The 20464-nt window shown below is 37.3% G+C and overlaps 4 protein-coding genes across 4 annotated transcripts; 2 read left to right on the forward strand and 2 right to left on the reverse strand.

Moving 5' to 3' along the window:
* Positions 1-195: 195 nt before the first annotated feature.
* On the forward strand, positions 196-2758 carry LOC137945443 (alcohol dehydrogenase 3). The gene is made up of 9 exons (XM_068791336.1): positions 196-394; positions 608-744; positions 830-876; positions 1113-1438; positions 1527-1609; positions 1742-1817; positions 1913-2070; positions 2161-2322; positions 2401-2758. The coding sequence occupies exons 1-9, from the start codon at positions 358-360 to the stop codon at positions 2515-2517; spliced, it is 1143 nt and encodes a 380-aa protein (XP_068647437.1). The 5' UTR covers positions 196-357; the 3' UTR covers positions 2518-2758.
* A 3788-nt stretch (positions 2759-6546) lies between these two features.
* Positions 6547-8072, reverse strand: LOC137945787 (stearoyl-[acyl-carrier-protein] 9-desaturase 6, chloroplastic-like). The gene is made up of 2 exons (XM_068791811.1): positions 7242-8072; positions 6547-7147 (listed from the first exon to the last, which is right to left on the reverse strand). Exons 1-2 carry the CDS (start codon positions 7812-7814, stop codon positions 6578-6580), a joined length of 1143 nt encoding a protein of 380 aa, XP_068647912.1. The 5' UTR covers positions 7815-8072; the 3' UTR covers positions 6547-6577.
* A 279-nt stretch (positions 8073-8351) lies between these two features.
* On the reverse strand, positions 8352-12790 carry LOC137945868 (uncharacterized). The gene is made up of 5 exons (XM_068791937.1): positions 12520-12790; positions 11973-12043; positions 11725-11900; positions 10943-11051; positions 8352-8777 (listed from the first exon to the last, which is right to left on the reverse strand). The coding sequence occupies exons 1-5, from the start codon at positions 12728-12730 to the stop codon at positions 8469-8471; spliced, it is 876 nt and encodes a 291-aa protein (XP_068648038.1). The 5' UTR covers positions 12731-12790; the 3' UTR covers positions 8352-8468.
* Positions 12791-16967: 4177 nt separating this feature from the next.
* LOC137945869 (two-component response regulator ORR9-like) lies at positions 16968-18296 on the forward strand. Its single transcript, XM_068791938.1, has 5 exons — positions 16968-17141; positions 17232-17320; positions 17410-17487; positions 17699-17766; positions 17964-18296. The coding sequence occupies exons 1-5, from the start codon at positions 17018-17020 to the stop codon at positions 18064-18066; spliced, it is 462 nt and encodes a 153-aa protein (XP_068648039.1). The 5' UTR covers positions 16968-17017; the 3' UTR covers positions 18067-18296.
* Positions 18297-20464: the final 2168 nt, after the last annotated feature.

Genomic DNA, 20464 nt, shown 5'->3' on the forward strand with positions numbered 1-20464 from the left:
CTTGCAGTCAAACCGATCTTCCCGAGGTTTAAACTCCCAAAAGTAGCTAGTTGAGAAAAAAAAAACCTGCAAGTGGCACTTTGGTTTGATTTTTTAAAGCCATTATTTATCTTTAAGAGAAATTGAAACCTCCCTAGACCCATAGATATTAGTTGATTTGACGTCTAGTCGCCGAAACCGGGAGCGGCGAATCAATAGGCGCGAGAAGACGGAAAGCTTGGTCCTGGTTTTAGAACGCCACCTCTCTTCGGAACGCGGCGGACTCAACGATTGTCCTCTCCTATAAATGGCCCGCAGCAAGTGCCTTTGCCATCTATCTAAACTGCGAATTGTAATCGAATCACACAGAGGAGAACAATGTCGAGCACAGCTGGTCAAGTCATACGATGCAAGGGTTTGTGACTTTTTTATTCTTACCCACATTTTCATTTTCTCGTTTATTTTTTGGGGAATTAATCTTCAGTTCGGATTTTCTCGAACCGCTCCAGTTTCTTGCTCAATCAAACCCACCAATATTCTTGATCCAACTTGGAATCTTTCTTGTCTTCTTGTCTGCACTGCACTGTACTGTTTTAATCTTATGGTTGTTCTGTTTTCCCCATTTTAGCTGCGGTTGCTTGGGAGGCTGGGAAGCCTCTGGTGATCGAAGAGGTGGAGGTGGCTCCACCACAAGCAAATGAAGTCCGAATCAAGATTATGTTTACTTCTCTTTGCCATACTGACGTCTACTTTTGGGAAGCCAAGGTACAGAAACTTGGCGCTTTTCATAGGTTATGCTAGATATAGAACCTCTTTCAGGGCTTGATAGACCTGTTGTTCAATGTTGCAGGGTCAGAAGCCTATGTTTCCTCGCATCTTTGGCCATGAAGCCGGAGGGTATTCTCTTGATTACCTTTATTTTATTATTCTGTGTCAGATCATCTTTCCTCCAGTTCTTTCAGTATTGATGGCCAGCATGGAAAATCTTTTGTTAGTTAAGCAGATCATTGTCTAGGATTTTACAGGAATAATGATCAACGAAGGCATTTATTTGGATCTATTGCAATGCATTAACCAAACTTGTTTTCTTTTACAGTTGATTTTGTTTGATGAAAATTACTTTATTTTCTCAGGATTGTTGAGAGTGTTGGAGAGGGTGTGACAGACCTAGCACCAGGGGACCATGTTCTCCCTGTTTTCACCGGAGAATGCAAACAATGTCGCCACTGCAAATCAGAGGAGAGCAATATGTGTGACCTCCTAAGGATAAACACTGACAGGGGCGTTATGATTAGTGATGGCCAATCAAGATTTTCGATTAATGGGAAACCCATTTACCATTTCGTCGGGACTTCTACCTTCAGTGAGTACACTGTTGTCCATATCGGTTGCGTCGCTAAGATCAATCCGGCAGCTCCTCTTGATAAAGTTTGTGTTCTTAGCTGTGGAATCTCAACAGGTAATTAAACGTTCATAGAATTTCATCATTCATTGTCTGGTTCCATCGCAATATATTTATGTTTATTCTATATCGGTTCTCCTTCCAGGTCTTGGTGCCACTTTGAATGTTGCGAAACCATTCAAGGGTTCAACTGTTGCTGTTTTTGGACTGGGTGCTGTTGGCCTTGCAGTGAGTTGCTTTCCCTTATCCTTTTAGCTTTTCCATTTGGAACAGATAGATTATACTCTTGGTTCTTCTCTCGATTTTGAGTTGTACTGCCTCTTCATCAAAACTTATGCAGTTGAGGTTTGTTTATGCTAGGCTGCTGAAGGAGCCAGGATGGCAGGGGCTTCAAGAATTATTGGCATTGATCTGAACTCCAACAGATTTGATGCAGGTTAACTACTCAAAACTGTACATTCCCTCTTCGTTTTCTTTTCTTACAGTGAGATAACTAACATTCTTTTTTATCTCTTCTTCCAATGGAAACAGCCAAGAAATTTGGTATTACAGAGTTTGTGAATCCTAAAGACCACAACAAACCAGTGCAGGAAGTTCTTGCAGAGATGACTGATGGGGGAGTAGACAGGAGTATAGAGTGCACTGGTCATATCGATGCTATGATTTCTGCCTTTGAATGTGTCCATGATGTAATCCATTTTATCCTGGCCTTGTTTCTTTCTTGCAATTCATATAAAACCCATCCATTCTCAAGCATCTAAAGTTCTCCATCTTGACAGGGCTGGGGTGTAGCAGTACTTGTCGGTGTGCCACACCAAGATGCTGTCTTCAAGACGCACCCAATGAACTTCTTGAATGAGAGAACACTCAAGGGTACTTTCTTTGGGAATTATAAACCACGCTCTGATCTTCCATCGGTAGTAGAGAAATATATGAACAAGGTACCTGATTTCTGATCATAATCTTCATTACTCATTTGATTTGCTTCTGTCATTACTCATTCATGGCCTTCGATCCAGGAACTGGAAGTGGAGAAGTTTATCACCCATGAAGTTCCTTTCTCCGAGATTAACAAAGCATTCGAGTACATGCTGAGAGGTGACGGCCTAAGGTGCATCATTCGGATGGAGGAATAGGCTGAAAGTGAGCTCTGCTATCTTGTGAAAGGATTTGGGTTAAATAATGCTGTTGTTATTCAGTTTTTTCCTGTAAATGTGAGGAAGCAAGTAAAACCTACCTATCTGGCTTTCAATGAATTGGTGTGAAACTAATCATATGCGTCTGTCAGTCCTTTCATCTTCTTCTATCTAATTAAATTCATGAAAGGGATCAATTAGTTTTTTAAGTAATTGGATGTCCCAATCCCAAATTGAGGCAGAGCTGCAAATATTTTTAGTTAGGCAATGCCTATTGATGTTATGTCTTGTGGAATGATGCCTGAGGAGAAGCAGTTCTGTGACAAGCAAAAGAAAAGATCCATCTTCCATATTGCATAAGCTTTGGATAAGTACCAAACAATAAAAAAACCTAAGATCATAAAAATTCAAAGGCCACTGTAGTGGTCTTGCCTGTGGTTGGAAAATTGTAGCTCGGGAAACCAGCTACAGCTCCTGGTTTCGACAAGTAGCCCTGGAATCGAAAGTTGGAGGGCGCCCCTCCATTGACCTCGTTTGATGAACGACATCTCTCCTCCTTTGACCTCGTTTGATGAACGACATCTCGAGGAGTCTGTCTTTATATAAGTTTACGAGTTTTAAAATCAATAATAGGCTCCAATTCATGGTCCCTTCTCCTTAACAACCAAGAGATCTCAACTCTCTTATTCTCCTCCTTCATACTAACAATCTATGGCCACATGAATCCGATCTATTCATTCGAATCTGGATAAACGAATTCCATACACAAGACCGTTCACATGATTCCGTTATATTTCAACAATTCCTCTCGTCGTCCTTCTAGAGAAAGACTGGGTAAAAAGATCTCGGTTCGCAAATTCCGATTCGGACTAACCTCTAGATTTTCCAAACCAGTTGCTCCCAGGGGTTAGTCAATAATGAAGTTCTAGTTCATTCAATTAAGCCATCAGTGGTGCACCAGTGCCAGAAAAACGCAAGTAATCATCTAAGGCTAAGATCGTGGAATCATGATTCAGCTCAAAATTGCAAATCATCCTTCTCTTCTCTCTCTCGGCCTTTCCTCTCCCGATGTTTTTTCTCCCACTCTCTTCTTCATCTCGTCTTCGCACTCCTTCTCCCTTCTCCCTCTCTTGTCTCCCTCTCGGCCTCCGTTGCAGAGCCTTGCAGAACCGCCATCGAGCCTCCATCGCACTCACTCTCCCTTCTCCCTCTCTCGTCTCCCTCTCGGCCTCCGTTGCAGAACCTTGCAGAGCCGCCATCAAGCCTCCGTCACAGTTGCCTGCTGCATTCAGTCAGAGCAACTCTATTGTAGGACCTCCGAACGTACCGTCGGAACGCTGCCTGCTAGCCACTGTTGTCTCCTGGTTGTCAGCACTATGCGGAAAACGACGCTATTCATTTAATTTTTCCTAAGTTAAGAAAAATTAAATTAGTATTATATTATTTTTTAATTACTGTATTATATTAGTGATTTAATAGTAGTTATTAAAATATTATTAAATCAAAAATTTGATCAATTATTTTGGTTTAATAAACTTATTTTTATTTTGGTTTAATAACACCTATTTCCTGCCATTAACCCTCCTAAGTTGATGATTTCAATATTTAAAGTTTTATGTTGGCCAGAATTGGTCGTAGGGGTGGCATCGAGCCCAGCCGAGCCCGAACCTGCTTATGTTCGAGCCAAGCTTGATTTAAATATTTCAAGTCAAACTTCGAGCCGAGCCCCGTCTCGAGCCTAACGAGTTCAAGCCAAGCTCGAGCCTCAACATACATTTAAAACTTTTCAAAAAATATATATCGAATAAAATGTATATAAAATTATGCATACTTTTTACATAAAATTGGGCATAACTTATATATATAATACGTGTATAAGATTGGGCATATCCTCTACTTAAAATTGAGCATAATATATATATATATATATATATATATATATATATATATATATAATACTTGTATAAAATTCGGCATGACCTCTACTTAAAATTGGGCATAATCTATATACATAATACCTGCATAAACACTCCATAAAATTGTCTATACATTCCATAAAATAGTCTAAATACTCCATACACTGCATAACATTATAAATAAACTCCATACAATAATCAAACACAACAAAATTAAATAAAATATTACTATCAATTTACAATCACCCAAATAAAAACTATAAATCCTTTAAATAAAATCCTATTACTATTACAGACTTACTAGAAAATTACAAGAAATATTTTAAATTTTTCTTAGGAAAGTTAAAACCTCTTATTGCCTTTTCTAAGGAAATAAATAAAAATAATAATTAATCTAATATATTATTATACTTATCGATAAATTTTTAATCACATAAAATATCAAACACAAAATTGCTATGAAAATTGCCTCATGCTCAAAGTATTATATCATCTGTCAAATACTTATTCAAAATTTTTCTATATGGTTTTCTAACCCATCTTGGCAAGAAAATCTTACTTAGAAAATTATATGATTTTTTAAAAAGAATTTATAATTAGAAAAATAATTTGAGAAAACATGAGGCACTAATGGTCCCTATATTTCTATTAAAAATGTCATTTCAACATTTATTAAAAAAACCACTAATAGTCTCTAGAAACGTATTTCTACTAAAATATCTTTTCAATTTATTTAAGAGCCATGAGAAAGGGACAAAAAGTTTTTTTTTCCTTGTTTATGATCTAACGTAGGGGGTGGCTTTGAATAAATTATATATAAAATTATGCATACATTTTAAAAAAATATAATGATTGGGGATGTTCAGGATTGAATTTCAATAATGGATTAAAATGCACCAATATTAATATTTTTTACTCCAATTGTTATCTATCTTGTTTTGTAAATTTTGAATCTGGCCATAATTTATTATGGCCTCCTTAGTGCCCCTAGATAAAAATTTATATTCTAGGAAAAACTAAAAAACCTTTAAATAAAATCTTTTTACTATTAGTGACTTATTAGAAAATTACAGGAAATATTTTAAAATTTTCTTAGGAAAGTTAAATGGACATTTTATTGTCTGTTCTAGGGAAATAAATAAAAATTAATAATCAATCTAATATATTATTATACTTATCAATAAATTTTTAATTAAATAAAATATCAAACACAAAATTGCAATGAAAATTGCTTCATGCTAAAAGTATTACAACATCAACTATTAAATACTTATTCAAAAATTTTCTATACAGTTTTCTACCCATCTTGGTACGAAAAATCTTACTTGGAAAAATATATGATTTTTAGTAAAAAATTTTAATTAGAAAAATGTTTAAAAAAACATGAGACACTAATAGTTTATAGAAAACTATAAAATTTATTTTTAATTTTTTCTAGAGGATGATCTCGCATGTGCGAAATCATCTTCGCGAGTGAGGGGGAGATTATTTCTCCCCTGTTCTTGTTTCCCGCCGAGACGACGCAAAGTTTTTTTTATTTTATGATCTCGCACGTGCGAGATCATCTTCGGGCGAGTGAAGGGGGAGATTATTTTTCCGCCGAGACGACACGGAGGGAAGGGGGTTACGGCGCCGGGGAGGACCTATCGTTGGGGATGACGGCTACAATGGAAACAAAGGCGACGGCGAGGAGAGGAAGAAATCGAACGGACGGCCATAGAGGAGACGGCTGGCAATCACCTGCGACGGCGGTAGAGGCTGCGACAAGTGACGAGGGGGGTGGAAAAAAGGAAAAAATACAACCCCCCCCCCTCACTCGCGATCACGATATCGATCTATACCGATCCAACTCACTTCGAGCCACCTCGCGAGCCGACGAACAGAACTTAGCTTCGATCGAGCTCGGCTCGTTAAAGGTAAACAAGCCGATTTCGATGCTCGAGCTCGATAGATAGATGACGAATCGAACCAAACAGGTACCGAGCCTGCTCAGTTCGAAGCCACCCCTAATTGGCCAGGCTCGGCAAAAATTTCTCCCATTTCCCAAATAATACTCGGCACATTTTAAAAAATTTATATTCTATTGATAGATTCCTTCAAATTATTCTCATAACAAACAGACTAGATTCATTTTTTTACATTACTCAACGCAAGGTCAACTCCCTGTCGTAGATCCAGCTGAACCGCACCTTGTACGGGCCCGACCGCCGAGCCCTCTCCTCAGCTCTCTCTTGCAGCTTCCTTATCCGCCCTGCCAGCTCGCACACGAATTCCTGCGCTCGTCCCGCTTCTCCCTTCAGCCCTCCCATCTTCTCCAGCTTCCACCGCCCCACCAGGAACTCCAGAATATCGGCGTAGTCGTTGGCCGTGTAGACGCCGAGTTTCTGCGCAACCGCCGCGAAGTGGTCGAACAGCCGCCTGTCCCGCCCGTCTTGCATAAGATGCGCCGGCATTGAGATCTTCTTTCTCATCATGTCTTCGATGGCCAGCATCGCGCCTGTCGGATCCACTTCCAAAATCTTCTCCACTATCATGGCGTACGCCTTCTCGTGGCGCTTCTCGTCAGCGGCAATCGTGCCGCAGACCCTCGCCAGCGTCGGGTCGCCGCCTTCCTTCGCCAGCCGGGCCGTGTTCCCGTGCGAGATGGAGGTGGCCCGTTCCTGGAAGGAGGTGTACACGTAGCCCAGGTATGGGTTGTTGTCGGTTCCCGGATCCTGCGCCAAACGGCACGATAAATTCACACTTTCGCCGGCCCTGATGGGTCCGTGTCGGAAACTACAGAGACGAGAGACGGAGATAATTACTTACCATGCCGGCGCCGATGAGGTACTGCACAGTCTTCTCTACCATCTTCATATCCACCCGACCGGAGAGGTACAGATACTTGTTGAGAAGGTCGCCGTGGCGATTCTCCTCCGCAGTCCAGGACCGGGTCCAGATCGCCCAGGCGCTAGAGCTGCAACCAGTCTCGTCGCGAACCGCGTCCAACGTGTTGATCATGCTCTGGTAAGTGGGCAGGGCTTCCTCTGTGATCATATCCCCTACCAGCACCACGAAATACTCGTCCGGCAACCCGGCGGTCCGAACCCGCAGGTCCCGAACCTGGTCTTCAAAAGCGTCCCCGTCCGGACCGGGGGCGGGATGAGGCAGGAGGTCCTGGGGCTGCCAGCATTGCTCCACCGGTTTCAGGAGAGGCAGCACCGACCGCCGCGCCCAGTCCTCCAGGGACTTGAACACCTCGGCTTTCTCCGGCGGCAGAGGGTGCGTAATCTGATGTGGGGCAGCAACCACGCATACCGGGGAGAGGCGGAAGCCGGCGACCTTGGCCGGGGATTTGGGGTGTTTTAGGGAGAGGTGGTGAGAGAGGACCGCGGTCTGCATGGCTCGCTCTCAGGTGCAAAGTGCTGGCAGTGAAGAGCGAATCACCTAACTGCCATCGACATCGATAAGCAAAATTTTAAAGGAAAAAATAGGAGGGTTAAACAGGAAGTCTGGTTAAACAAGGGGAGCACAGGTTTTAAGAGAGGAAGAGCGGTTTGTTATCCTGTGGGTGATGGATACCCCCAGTTTATAGCCATCTGGATTTTGCGTTTGAGATGTCAGATCTTCGATCGTATCGAATTACTTAATCGCTAATGTCAGTCTCTCCGTTTCACTGAGCTCGTCCCAGGAGAGTTTTGACATGTGGAGGTCTCGTAAAAACGAAAGTCTGCAGTGCATCAGGGATGTAATCTAGTACTGGAAACGTACTTTCTTGTATCGTTTGACGGTCGGAAACGGAGAAGACGGGGAGCTTGCCTCCTATTGACACTCGCAACTGAAGCCCCAGGCCTTTCGTCACTTTCAAAGCACAGAAAACTCAATCTAACAGTTCAGATCTATAATCTAACCTAACTGCTCAATCTAACACACCAGATCAGACTATTCAATAGTTTGGATATGTAACCATTTTCATCCATTCCAACAGTTGGATCATTTTGTAAAACAAATAAAAAATACACGAGATACAAGTAGAGCAGATGCCTATATTGTAACTCATAAATCAGAATACCGTCGAACTAGAAGCAGGGATTCAAAGGGTGTCTGCAACCGCCACTCTCTTTGTTTTTTGCTTAGGGGTCTTCCTTTACCTGCTTTCTCTCTGTTTACCCTCACATCTGCTAAACTCCAGGTGCAACATCTTGTTTCCAAATCAAATGAAACAAGTTTTAGAATACCGTCACTTTCTTGCATGGACCCTGTTTTGACATCGTGAGTGATGTATTTAACATACATTGGCAAGTCCCTGAATCGCTCCAGGTCACCTGGAATCCGAACTATTCTTTCAACACCAGGAGAAGATACCTGAAATTTATGCAGAATTTTATTATCAAAGAAAAAGCACAAGCAAGACAAGCATATACTTCCAATACCAGAAGTAAATGCAAAACACCATTACGATTATAAACACAATTCAAACCACTACACTGGAGTTCCACCAATAAGCACAGATTCAAGATTGGTAATTGCAAAATAGATAAATTACTTTAAGGTCCAAATTGACAGTCCTGGATGGCTTTAATGTGGATGATCACATACACGAATTGACCACATACATCATATTACGTATCTTTCTTGTACTGAAAGCCTCATGCAGAACAAAGAGAATATGAATTTAAGTTTTTTTCGAATCATTAGTTCTATCTATTGCCAAAAGATGGGTATTTTTTATAGAACAGTCATTTGTTTACATATTATACAGTCCAAGTTTGTTTCACCAAAAAAATAATGTCAAATTGTTTCTGCCCCAAGTTAAACGCATCTTGTTGCTTTTGTTCAAATAGAGGGCAAAGATGTTAGCAGGTATGACAAAAGACAGACGGGCTAGGCCATTAAAGGAAAAAGTATAGGACTAGCTTCTCATTTTATAACATCAAAATCATACCACATGAGTAACCCAAACATAAAGAGAATCTTTAGAATCTGTGAAGACTGAAGAATATCAATAGAGATTATTTGAAAATACACTTGTGCAGAAACACAGAACAGAAAAACCTGATAAGAACTGCTCCAAATCCAGATTTATTTTCATGCTAGACCATCTTCAGCATTTCAGAACTAGAAGAAAGAATTTGCACACCTACACATGTATGTATACTTCAAAAATTGCATTGGCAAATTTCACCAAACCAAATCAACTGACTTTTATTAACTCAAATTATTATATTCATGTAAAAATGGGGAGCACATCTCGTCAAACATGTAGAACTTTAACTTACGTTTTGGAAAACATTAAAAAATGATATTTTAAAGGCAAGCATAGTGGTGGTGTAAGTTGAACAAAACCACAACAGATATTAGGATCATTAGACTATCATTTATCTGCTTTGATAAAACCAAAAGCCCAAACAACCTTTTTCGTTTCATTTTTGCAAATTTACAGGGTTAACATGTACAACAAACAGAGTTCCCATTTTGCTTCCAGACCTCAATCTCATTACTTGCTAGGACATGCCATCCAATATTGCATGTCTCAGCAAGTCTGCCACAACATAAATCATGCCTGATTCAACCATAAAAAATGATCAAGAAAAAAATCCAATTATATTATACAACATTAATATTCAATAACATTATCTCATAAGTTAAATCATTGACTCAATCTGAACCTTAATCATCTAATAGAAGATATATTTCACAGATTAGAATCACTTAAACATAAGCACCAATTTGGATCATCTTGATTTTTAAGCTATTAAACATGTTAGTTTATTGATTCTCAATTCTTCAAAAAAAAATCTGAATTGTTTAATAGAAGATAGAATGCACCAACTCCAGTCATGTTGTTTCATGAGGTATATTAGATTAATCACAATCTATTCACTTTGAAGCTCAAACCTAATGTAATATAAAAATAGCTAAATAATGAGAATTAAAATTAAATCCCTTAGATGTATTACCTTTTACTGAATCCATTATGCTCATTTTTTTTAAAGTATTAATCATGTGTATCTGTTGGATCAACTCCAGTCAGAACATTCTTAAGTCAACATGGTAGCTTATGCAATTGAAGTACAGACAAAGAGGATTAGTTGTAAGATTCTTGAAAAAGCTATCTTGAAATATAAACCCAATAATTGGCAACAAAAACACTAAAAGCAGATTACAGAAGTTTTGTGATTTTTTAAGGAAAGTAAATTTTTACATAATTCCTAAAATTGAGGGAACCGGCAAACTGGTCACACCTGGTAGTCTAATCTAGACTAGGTTAATGGTTCACAACCCCCAAAACTACAGTGCAAGAAAATCCTAATGCAAACTGCTCAGCACTATAATACATGCATACTTATTTCATGGGGCACTACCATTTAACGTAAGTTCCCTCAGAAAGGTAAGGATGAAGGTTGCTCTAGGCCAAAAAGATTTTGAATATAAAGCATATATTCATCAACTTGGAAAACTTTCATTCATTTCAAGTTGCTCAACTCAACTAAACGATAAATTTAGAAGGTGACTAAATAAAGCATTACCTCAAAAGATATGTTATCTGGTATAGTTCCAAGTTGCTGTGCTTCATCCAAAAGAGCTCTATAGGTTGAGGAGAAATCTTCAATATCAGTCATACTAGGAGAACCGTACCTAAGGAATAACCATGGAAATGAAATCTAATTGTTCACAGTGACAGAAAAACACAAGAGGGAAAAGAACAATGATTAATGAGCAGTTTTGGAAGAACAATTCGAACATCTACAGGTACTTTAACAACATTTTGCAAGTTGTGATCTTCCATTTAAAAATTAAAGAAAAAAGTGGCAATGAAGAAACATGATTTCATAGATACTTCTCTTAGCATTCGTAATGCAACTTAATGCAGTGGTTTAGGATAACTGCACATAAAGCTCTATGGGGAAAGGTCACAGCAGGAATAGTATAAAGTTAGATGCTCTCGAGCACTCAGTTCCTTTCACATCCAACATCTACTTGTCTTATTCCATCTATCAACGGTTAGGGCACTTTGAACTTGCGTTGTGCCTTTTTTTTTTTTTTTTCTTTGGGAAAGGATGGGGAGTGCAATTTTGCTAATTTTCCCCTCAAATGTGATAATATAAATTGTTAACTTTCAAATGGAAGAACAACATCTAAGGACCTTAGCCTCAACTCCCAGCTTACCACTTCCAAACCCGCCTACACACACAGAGACACATTAAGTTGAATGGCAGCAAGGATATTTTTATTGCAATAAAGCACAAGATAAAGCAAGCGTGGAAATTTTGGATTTAAATCTGCTTAAATAAGTTCATCAACGACTTACTTAATGGAGAGCTTCTCAATGCGGACCTGAATGGTGAAATTCGTAGATGTCCTGAAAGCATATATGCTCAAGTCATTGTCGAATGAGACTGAAACCCTTTCAGCTAAAGCAAGGGCTTCCTTATCCCACCATGTTCCCGCAAGCAGAATTCCACCACCTCCACTCCCATCTCCAATCTTCACAAGAGAAGAATCCAAGTAAGAGGTTACTATTTTACCGGAAGGAATTACACACACACAACAACTTACATAAAGTTCTGGTTCCTCTTCCTCCAAATCATCCACGAAGATATCATCATCACTTTCATCAATGGAAGTTCCTACATCACTAAAAAAATTAGCTTCAAAATGATTTCAAAACGGAAAACATACGGTTTGCATATTCAATTAACAAAAGTTCCAATATATCAAAGAAAGTTAATGTTAGCAATAAGTTCATTCATTTTTCTAAATACTTTTACATCTTACCTCTTGGATAAGTATTTGAATAAGGTCAGTGCCTAATTAAGCTGATTACATACTTGTGTTGAAGAAAATGAGTTCCACTAAAAGCAGATAATCAAAAGAAAAAGTGCCGTCCTTAGCTCACAAGAAATCAACACAAACGATTAATACTAACAAATCTAAATATAATCAAGTACAAGGACCGCAACTAGGATTGCCGGCATAAGTTTCTCAGCAGCGTTATGAAATAAAAGAAGACATTGGATCGATACCGGCAGAAATAAGAATAGTATCTAAAACATGCGATGCAAAAATCAAAACCCAAAAAAGAAGAGGAAACTAATAGGAATACCATATTCAGACCCATCCTGAATCGCACTCGGTTGGACAACTGGCTCTGACAGAAAGTTTCTGTTATTAGCGTACGCAATAAATATTGACCTGGCAGAAAAACGAACACGGTAACAGAAATCCGAAAGAGAAAGACTACGGCAGGTCTTCGATTGATGCGCATGAAAAATAGTATCCGGAGCAGCAAAGCTTGCAACGGGTAGTGTGGCCATCTTCAGTACTGCAACATCCGACAATGTGAGTTTTGTGATGAAAGAGATGGCTGAAGATCAATCGACTCCAGGGACGAAGGAACAGAAAGTAAGCCATTCAATAATTTAACCAACTCACAACCGGAGAGGGGAGATAACGTTACCCTTTTTACCGTCAGTGGTTTGAATCGCGCACGAGCACTTGCTAGATAGAAAGATTAGAATTTTGTTTTCTTAATTAACCTGGTTTGGTGCAGCTTCGACGTTAAACCCTTTTTATTTTTTATATTTTGATTTTAGTTTGTACTTTTACTTACATTTTTTTGGAGGGAAGAGGGAAAAGACAGAGTAACCGGAAGGGACGGAGAGGATGTGGGTACAATCATACCCGCTCTAATGCACCAAATCTTATTAGAACTCCGAAATTACGTGTTTTGGGCGAGATTAAGGGGGTCTTGAGCGTGAGAGTCATTTTTTAATTTCTTTATAACGCTTTGAAATGTTCCAATAGAAGAAGAATCTTCGCCTCAATGAAAAAGTAGAAACAAAAAAAAAATGATAGAATTTTGTTTTCTTAATTATAATCCAATTTGGTGTAGCTTCGACACGGATGGTATGTGTTTTATCGTATAATCCAACATGTATCCTTGCTGCAATCAAGAAATAACCCTTTTCATTTTTTATATTTTGATTTTAGTTTTGTACTTATAGTTTTAGTTTTTTTAGGGAAGTGATCAATACAATAGAATTGAAATTCCCACACCCACAAATACTAGTCAAAATCATGCATTCAGGTAGCCATTTGGGTTTTACCAATGTGACTCGAGGTTACTCTAAAGTTTGATAGCTCTGAAGTCAAGTTGAGTTTAACAAATGGTGAAGAGTTGAATCAAGTTTTCAAACTTTGTTTGCAAGAACAAGGTTGAGTCAACACAAGGTAGATTGAAGTAACTCGAGGTCATTTTTTACCTAAAATCTATGTGACTTCAATATTTCTAAAATTACATCCATTTTGACAAAGAAAAATATTATCAATATTGAAACTTTAAAGGACCCTAATACAATTGCAACATAGAAGCATGATAAAGTTTTTGAAGTGGAATTACCTACAACTCAGTGCTAGAATTTTTATCTTCATCCCATGGAAAGAATGGCTTTGATACCACTTATATGATCTTTTTATCAATACTAATGGTGAGAAGAATAGAGTATCAACTTTCCTAGTTCACCCAATCTTTTGTCTAACATTTATTAAATGGAAGATGGAACAAAAATACTTACTTGATTACCAATTCATTGTTTATTAAATGGAAAAGGATAAGGGTGATTTTGTATCTAATTAATTGATTACCTAATTATATATAAAAGTAATTCAATAAAATTCTATTTGAGTAAATATATGATTGAGATAAAATATGATTTGAGTATCTTTTTTTTCTAAGGAGTGTGTAACATTCTTTAGAGGATTTTGGTATACAACGCAATGACATTGTTCTTAGGCTTCTATGTATATGATAATATGATTGTTCGTACTTTTTCATGTTTTATAAATTTCTCTGTTTTCTATTATTTCATTTATTTACTCGATTATCCATTCTACCAATTGATATATAGATAAATAAGTGGTAAATTGAACAACTTATTCAATATACTGATGAATACCATAAACCAATACACTGGATATAAATGGGATGGTATATGGAATATCCGATTGTATTTTATTTATATACTGCTTAGAGCCCTAAAGAAGAAGTGATGTCTAAAAAGCAACCAATATAGCTTGGGAGAAGGTGAGAAAAAATCTAAAACTCAACTACGGTTGTACAAGAAGACATAAAGAAAACGACTTTGGTATTTTGATTGGTTGTGATCATTATCAATCTTCCTTCCTATAATGGATTTTATTACATTATAAAACCTTGTTTAAGAGTTACATCCAAACTCAAATTGGTACATCCACTTCCAAAGTGGTCTTCACACTATAGCGTTGAATCTACTAAATAAAAGCTCAATGACACTTACAATCAAGACCACAAATGCCAATTAAAGAGCTTGAGAGTGGTCATAGGCACTTTATTTATCAATTGTCAACATGTTTGAAGCTAAAAATAGCTTAAACAAAATTTCTCCAATATCTTTCTTGTTATTAGAACTTTGTTCAAACAACAAAGTTTAATCGATTATTGTGTTCTTCTTCTTAATTTGTGTTCAAACATAGTCCATGAAGTGGAACATACATGCTCCATTTTTAATTTACTATGTTCTTTAGTATGAAACTATTTTACTTCATTATATCTATTGGCACGATCGATGTCAACTTTATTTTTGTTCTATTAGTTAATTTGTATTTGTACTAGTGAAATTATTTTTTATATTTTATCTCTATATGTGGGAGTTGGTGCCCTCCCCATGATATGTTGACAACAAGGGAGGGATTACATTCCCCTCCCTTTGCCAAGCAAGGGATAGTTACCTCATGACAAGGTAAGGAAGAGTAGAGTGAAGCCCCTCTCGCACCCTTTAGATGCATCTTCCCCATAATAGTTAAGATCAACTATAGTCAATATTAAATAATAGTTTAAAAAGATTTTTTTCATCTTGAAAATTTTGGAAATTCATTTAAAAAAAAATAGCAAGTTGTGGATTGTTAGTGAAATCATACCAAACAAAATTAAAGCAATGATTGAAGCAAACAAGAGAGGCCCAAGAAAAACTGAACTCAATGCTTCTACTTGCAACCTTGAATATTTACATGGTAAAAGTTTTAACCACCTACAATTGTGCAAAACATTCAAAGAGAACAAAATAAGTTAAATTATCAGAGCGAGCAGGAACTACAAAATAGGAGAGCTCAATTTTAAATCGATACAACTACAATTTAGAAGTACAGCACAACAACTATTTTAAAACGTAGCTAATGAGTTGGATTCCAAATTTCAATCACAGTAAGGGTCTATTTGGAACCCTTAGAAAAGAAAAAAAATGAGAATTTGACTATTATTATTCCCAAAAATAGTTAGTAAAAATGCGATAATGATAAAAAAATCTTTTCAATAACTATTTTTTGGAATAATAATGACCAAATTCTCATTTTCTTTTCTTTTCTTTTCAATGGGGTTCAGGATACTTTGATGAAAGAGATAGACAAGACAGAAGATCCTAATCGCTTGTGAATACTCAAATGATACCGATGATGATGCCAAGAGAGATCGTAAAAGAGGCCAAGGAAACTAATTTTTCACCAGCCCCTCTATGATTGATGAACAAGAATCGTCGTCGTTGGATCATTTTCTATCAGAAGATCTCAAATCTGAAAAGACAGCTTGGCTAATCATTCATGTTCTTGAATCTCTCCCAAACGAACAGTTTCACGTCTGTGGTGCACCTGGAAAAGGAAAGAAGATCCATACCGTTCGGTGGAAAACAAACAACCATGAGAGGAAAAGCAGAATCGTTTGGTCTTTCTTTAGAGTACAACATGATGAACCAAGATCTTTACTTGGGAAGCCCCTCACATGACGCCTACCGTGCTTTCCTTCAATGGAACCATTAGATCATAAATGTAGCCTTGGGAGTTTGAGAGGTGGGTACAGACATCCCACCAAAGATGTTTCCCTTGTTTAGGAAACGTTAGATCTCATTTGCTTGATCTGGGTTTTTGATTGATAGTGATCACCGACACCCCTTCTTCTTTGTTTAGTTGGAAAAAAAATCCCTATTATTATGTATAATCCTCTTACGTATTTCTTTTTAATCAGAACAACGGATGAAATCTTATAAAATTTGGCTTTATTTCGATTATTTTTAGTGAAAACTGCTCACAGAACAGCGATGTAAATAGAGATATCTATTCGTTGATAATTGATCAAAGTTGAGGAAAATGTCTGGTTTCTGTCTGCCATCATAAGTGGAAGACGAGATAAATGATCGACAGAAATAGATTAGTTCTCCTTTGTCCAAGTTAGCTAGATTTCGTCGCCATAGTCAAGAGTGGCAAAACAAATCTGAAGAAGATCTACGAACAACTTATCCGATATCTCCAAAGAAAAGAAAGCCCCCGCAGAAGGAAATAAGATGTGAGAGAATCTCTGGAAGATGATCATTGACCGTGGTTGGCCTAGAAAATTTATGAAGATCTAACTGCAGCTTTGCTTCGTATCTACTCAAAACGACGTGTGAACAACACTGCCCCATTTCATCATTTTTTCCCTATAAAAAGGAGAAGCTGGTCCAACTGAAGTTGAGAACAAATTAACAAGGCGAAGAAGAAGAAGAAGAAGAAGAAGGAAGCTTAGGTGAAGAACAAAAATGCTGAGAGAAGAGGCAGGGGAATGCCAAGAGTCTGTACGCAGCTTCCATGTTCTAGCAGTTGATGATAATCCAATTGACAGGAAGCTCTTGGAGAAGCTTCTGAGAACGTCTTCCTACCAGGGTAAGTATTGACGACTTCTAAGAACATCTCAGTTTTTATTCTCTTTTGATTAATTAAATCTCGTATTTCTTTGGTGCTGTTCTGCTTCAGTAACTTGCGTTGAATCTGCGAAGAAAGCACTGGAGTATCTGGGCTTGCCAGAGACTAGCGACAGTGTCAATTTCACAAAGCTCGAACGTGTAAGACCTTCCACACTCCAGATTATCTATCTGTCTTCCCATTCTGTATGATTTTCCGTTCTCGTTTTAATTTTCTTAAATGAATGCAGAAGGTGAAAGTTGACCTGATCATCACGGATTACTGCATGCCAGGAATGACTGGATACGAGTTGATGAAGACAGTCAAGGTCATCTAACTATTTAACCTTTTCTCTTTTATCAAATTCTTTTGAGAACTGTTACCATCTTTGGGGAATTTCGACAAACACAGAAGCGAATCTATCTTCTCCGAAGGCGTAATTTAGACTTCCCATCTGCAGTGCTCAGGATCATTATTAACTGAGTCTAATATTTTCATTTTGTAATAATTTACCCGTTCAGCGTTTACATTACTTGCAGAGATCTTATTGGAAGAACGTTCCCTTCGTCTTTATGTCATCAGAGAATGAATCCTCTCGTATTAACAGGTAAGAAAGCAAAAGTGCCCTCAATTGATATACAGTTTATACTGACCAGAACACCTTTCTTTTGTCTTGCTTTTGCATTCTTGATTCAGTAATGGAAAAATAAATTAGTTAATAGTGAATGCAAACAAGCATCACATTGTCCGTTCGAAAGTTAAGGCAGCAGGGCTGCAGTAATGGCTTTGATCCTGATTGCACAGGTGCTTCGAAGGAGGAGCAGAAGAATTCTTATTAAAGCCTGTTCGGATATCGGACGTGAAGAGACTTCATCCTCGTCTTGAACGATCTCCCAATTCAAGCTAATAAACTGTCAACCGCATAGTTTTGAAGGACATGGTGATGATCAGAGTAGCAAATAACCATTAGAACACCAAAAGGGGCATCTGGTGAAGGCTTGCTTTTCCAACTATATGGAAGATAATCAGTATATGACATCCATCTCCACATATTCTATAAGCATTCTCTATATGATGTGTACTCTCTACACAGCTACATGAAACTATTTTCATTGTTATGACTGATTACAACCAATGTTTGATGGGATCAAATGCATTAATGTTAGTATGATAGCACTCGAGCTCGTCCATTTAACAAATTCCTTCCCCAACCTTCTCCCTTCCTTTGAATAAAACAAAATTAGCTGCACAAATCCATCTTTCCACTCTCCTGTGTGTCTCCCCCATCCTTAAAAAAGGAATTTAGAATAAAACAAAAAAAAAAATTGTCACATGAATGTGTCACTAAATTATAATGAAACAAAACCTAATTGTGTGACAATTGGATCGAACCATAATAAAAAAAACAATGTTTTGTTTGCACCAACCTTTTTGAGTCCCAGTACCCCATACTATCCAAAATAGTTAGTTGGAGTATAAAGGGATCGATCACATAAAGTAGGTACATAAGCATCCAATCCTTTTTCATAGAGTTGTAACCTATCTAAAATAAAAGCAATGGTTTAGAATAAACAATAAAAAAACTAGTTCTGAGAAGGTTGGGTCGAGTCAGAGTTACGAAGTAGTTTTATTGTGTTTGAAGCAATCATTTTGAAAATTATATATTTCTGTAAATATCTTTGAGTCCAGTTTTAAACCCAAAAATAATTTTTGCAATCAGAGTTTTCTACAAAAGGGAAATTGACATCTAAAGAAGCAAACGTCAAGTAGTAGAAAATTTTCGAGCAACAACAGAAAGCTTCAATTTTTAGGATGTTTGTGCCAACAAGACCAATAATTCATAGAGAGAACTATTTGACAAAAAAAATCTTTCTTTGTCTATTTTCTAACCCAACAAACTGTTTCTTAATCCGATCTTTCTAAAAAGATATTTTTTCTCACTCAACATCGGAAGAATCAAAAGTCGCAATGGTATCCTACTACATGAGAAAATCTGAATTTAAACCAATTTTTCACATCACTTTTTGAGTTGCTAATCTTTCTTTGACTAATTTTTCTATTTTCTTCAAACTCTAGTCAAGATTTTACCAATTGGAGTATTTTTTCTTCCTTACAAGTTTTCTTTCTTTGACCTCACATTACATGAGTTTCCTTAAGTGAAATCTTACAAGAGTATTTTGTGCAAGTTGAGTATCTTAGCAATAAAAAAACAAAAAAAACAAAATTAGATCATCTGCTTGAGGAGTAGAAGTAGAAGAAGTAGCATCTAAACTTAATTCAATTTTTTTTTATTCTTTTTACCCAAGTAGTATACCGAAGTGGAATTTTTTAGCTACCCATAAAAAATGAGTACACTATTTTCATTGCCTGAAAATGGGTTGGACCATCTTTTAATTTGAGCGACCATTTCAGACAAGAGTTGGAGTTTTGTCATTAGGCTAAGGGTGATTTTCCTCCTTTCACCATTATTTTGTGTAACTTAGGTACATTGGCAAAAAAAAGAGGTCCCCAGCTTGAGAAGAACTATAAGAAGAAGTAATATCTAGCTTAATTCAATTCCTTTTTATTCTTTTACCCAAGTAGTATACTGAAATAGAATTTTAGAGCTACCCCTAAAAAATTAGTACATTGTTCTCTTTGCCTGAAAATGGGCTAGATCATTTTAAATTTGAGCGATCATTTCAGATTGGAGATAGAGTTTTGTCATTAGGCGAGGGTGATTTTTCTCCTTTCTCTATTATTTTGTGCAAGTTGGCTACCTTGGCAAAATAAAAAATAAACAGATCCCCATCATGAGGAGGAGAAGTAGAAAAAGAAGTACAAGCATGAGGTAATAGAAAATGAAGGATTTCATAGGTTGTGGTAATAAAATCTTATGTGACTAAACATCCTAGTAAAGGGAGAACAAAATGAGAACGAGATAAAACTACAAGCAAGATGCGGACAAGAACAAGATGAATCAAGAAAAGGTATTCATAATTTCTTTTTCAAGTCACACAAGATTATAATTTCTTTTTATACACACAAGTTTCTTGACCAAGATTTTTTGTAATTGAAGTTACAAACTCCACCTTGAGGGGAAATGTTGAAGTTACAAACTCCACCTTGAGGGGAAATGTTGAAGTTACAAACTCCACCTTGAGGGGGAATGTTGAAGATGCCATACGAAGAAGTCTAAGACGACTCTCATGAAAAGCATTTCTCACAAGGTAAATCTCATGTCAGACTAGTCTCACAGGAGAAGCAAGCACAAACAAAAAATCTGCAATTTAGGAGAATGTTTTGTCTATTTATGCTAGTTTATC

This window comes from Aristolochia californica, unplaced genomic scaffold (assembly GCF_029961685.1).
Source record: "Aristolochia californica isolate CCGP_79_NKW_82.1479 unplaced genomic scaffold, dmAriCali1.0.hap1 SCAF_12, whole genome shotgun sequence".
Lineage (NCBI taxonomy): Eukaryota > Viridiplantae > Streptophyta > Magnoliopsida > Piperales > Aristolochiaceae > Aristolochia > Aristolochia californica.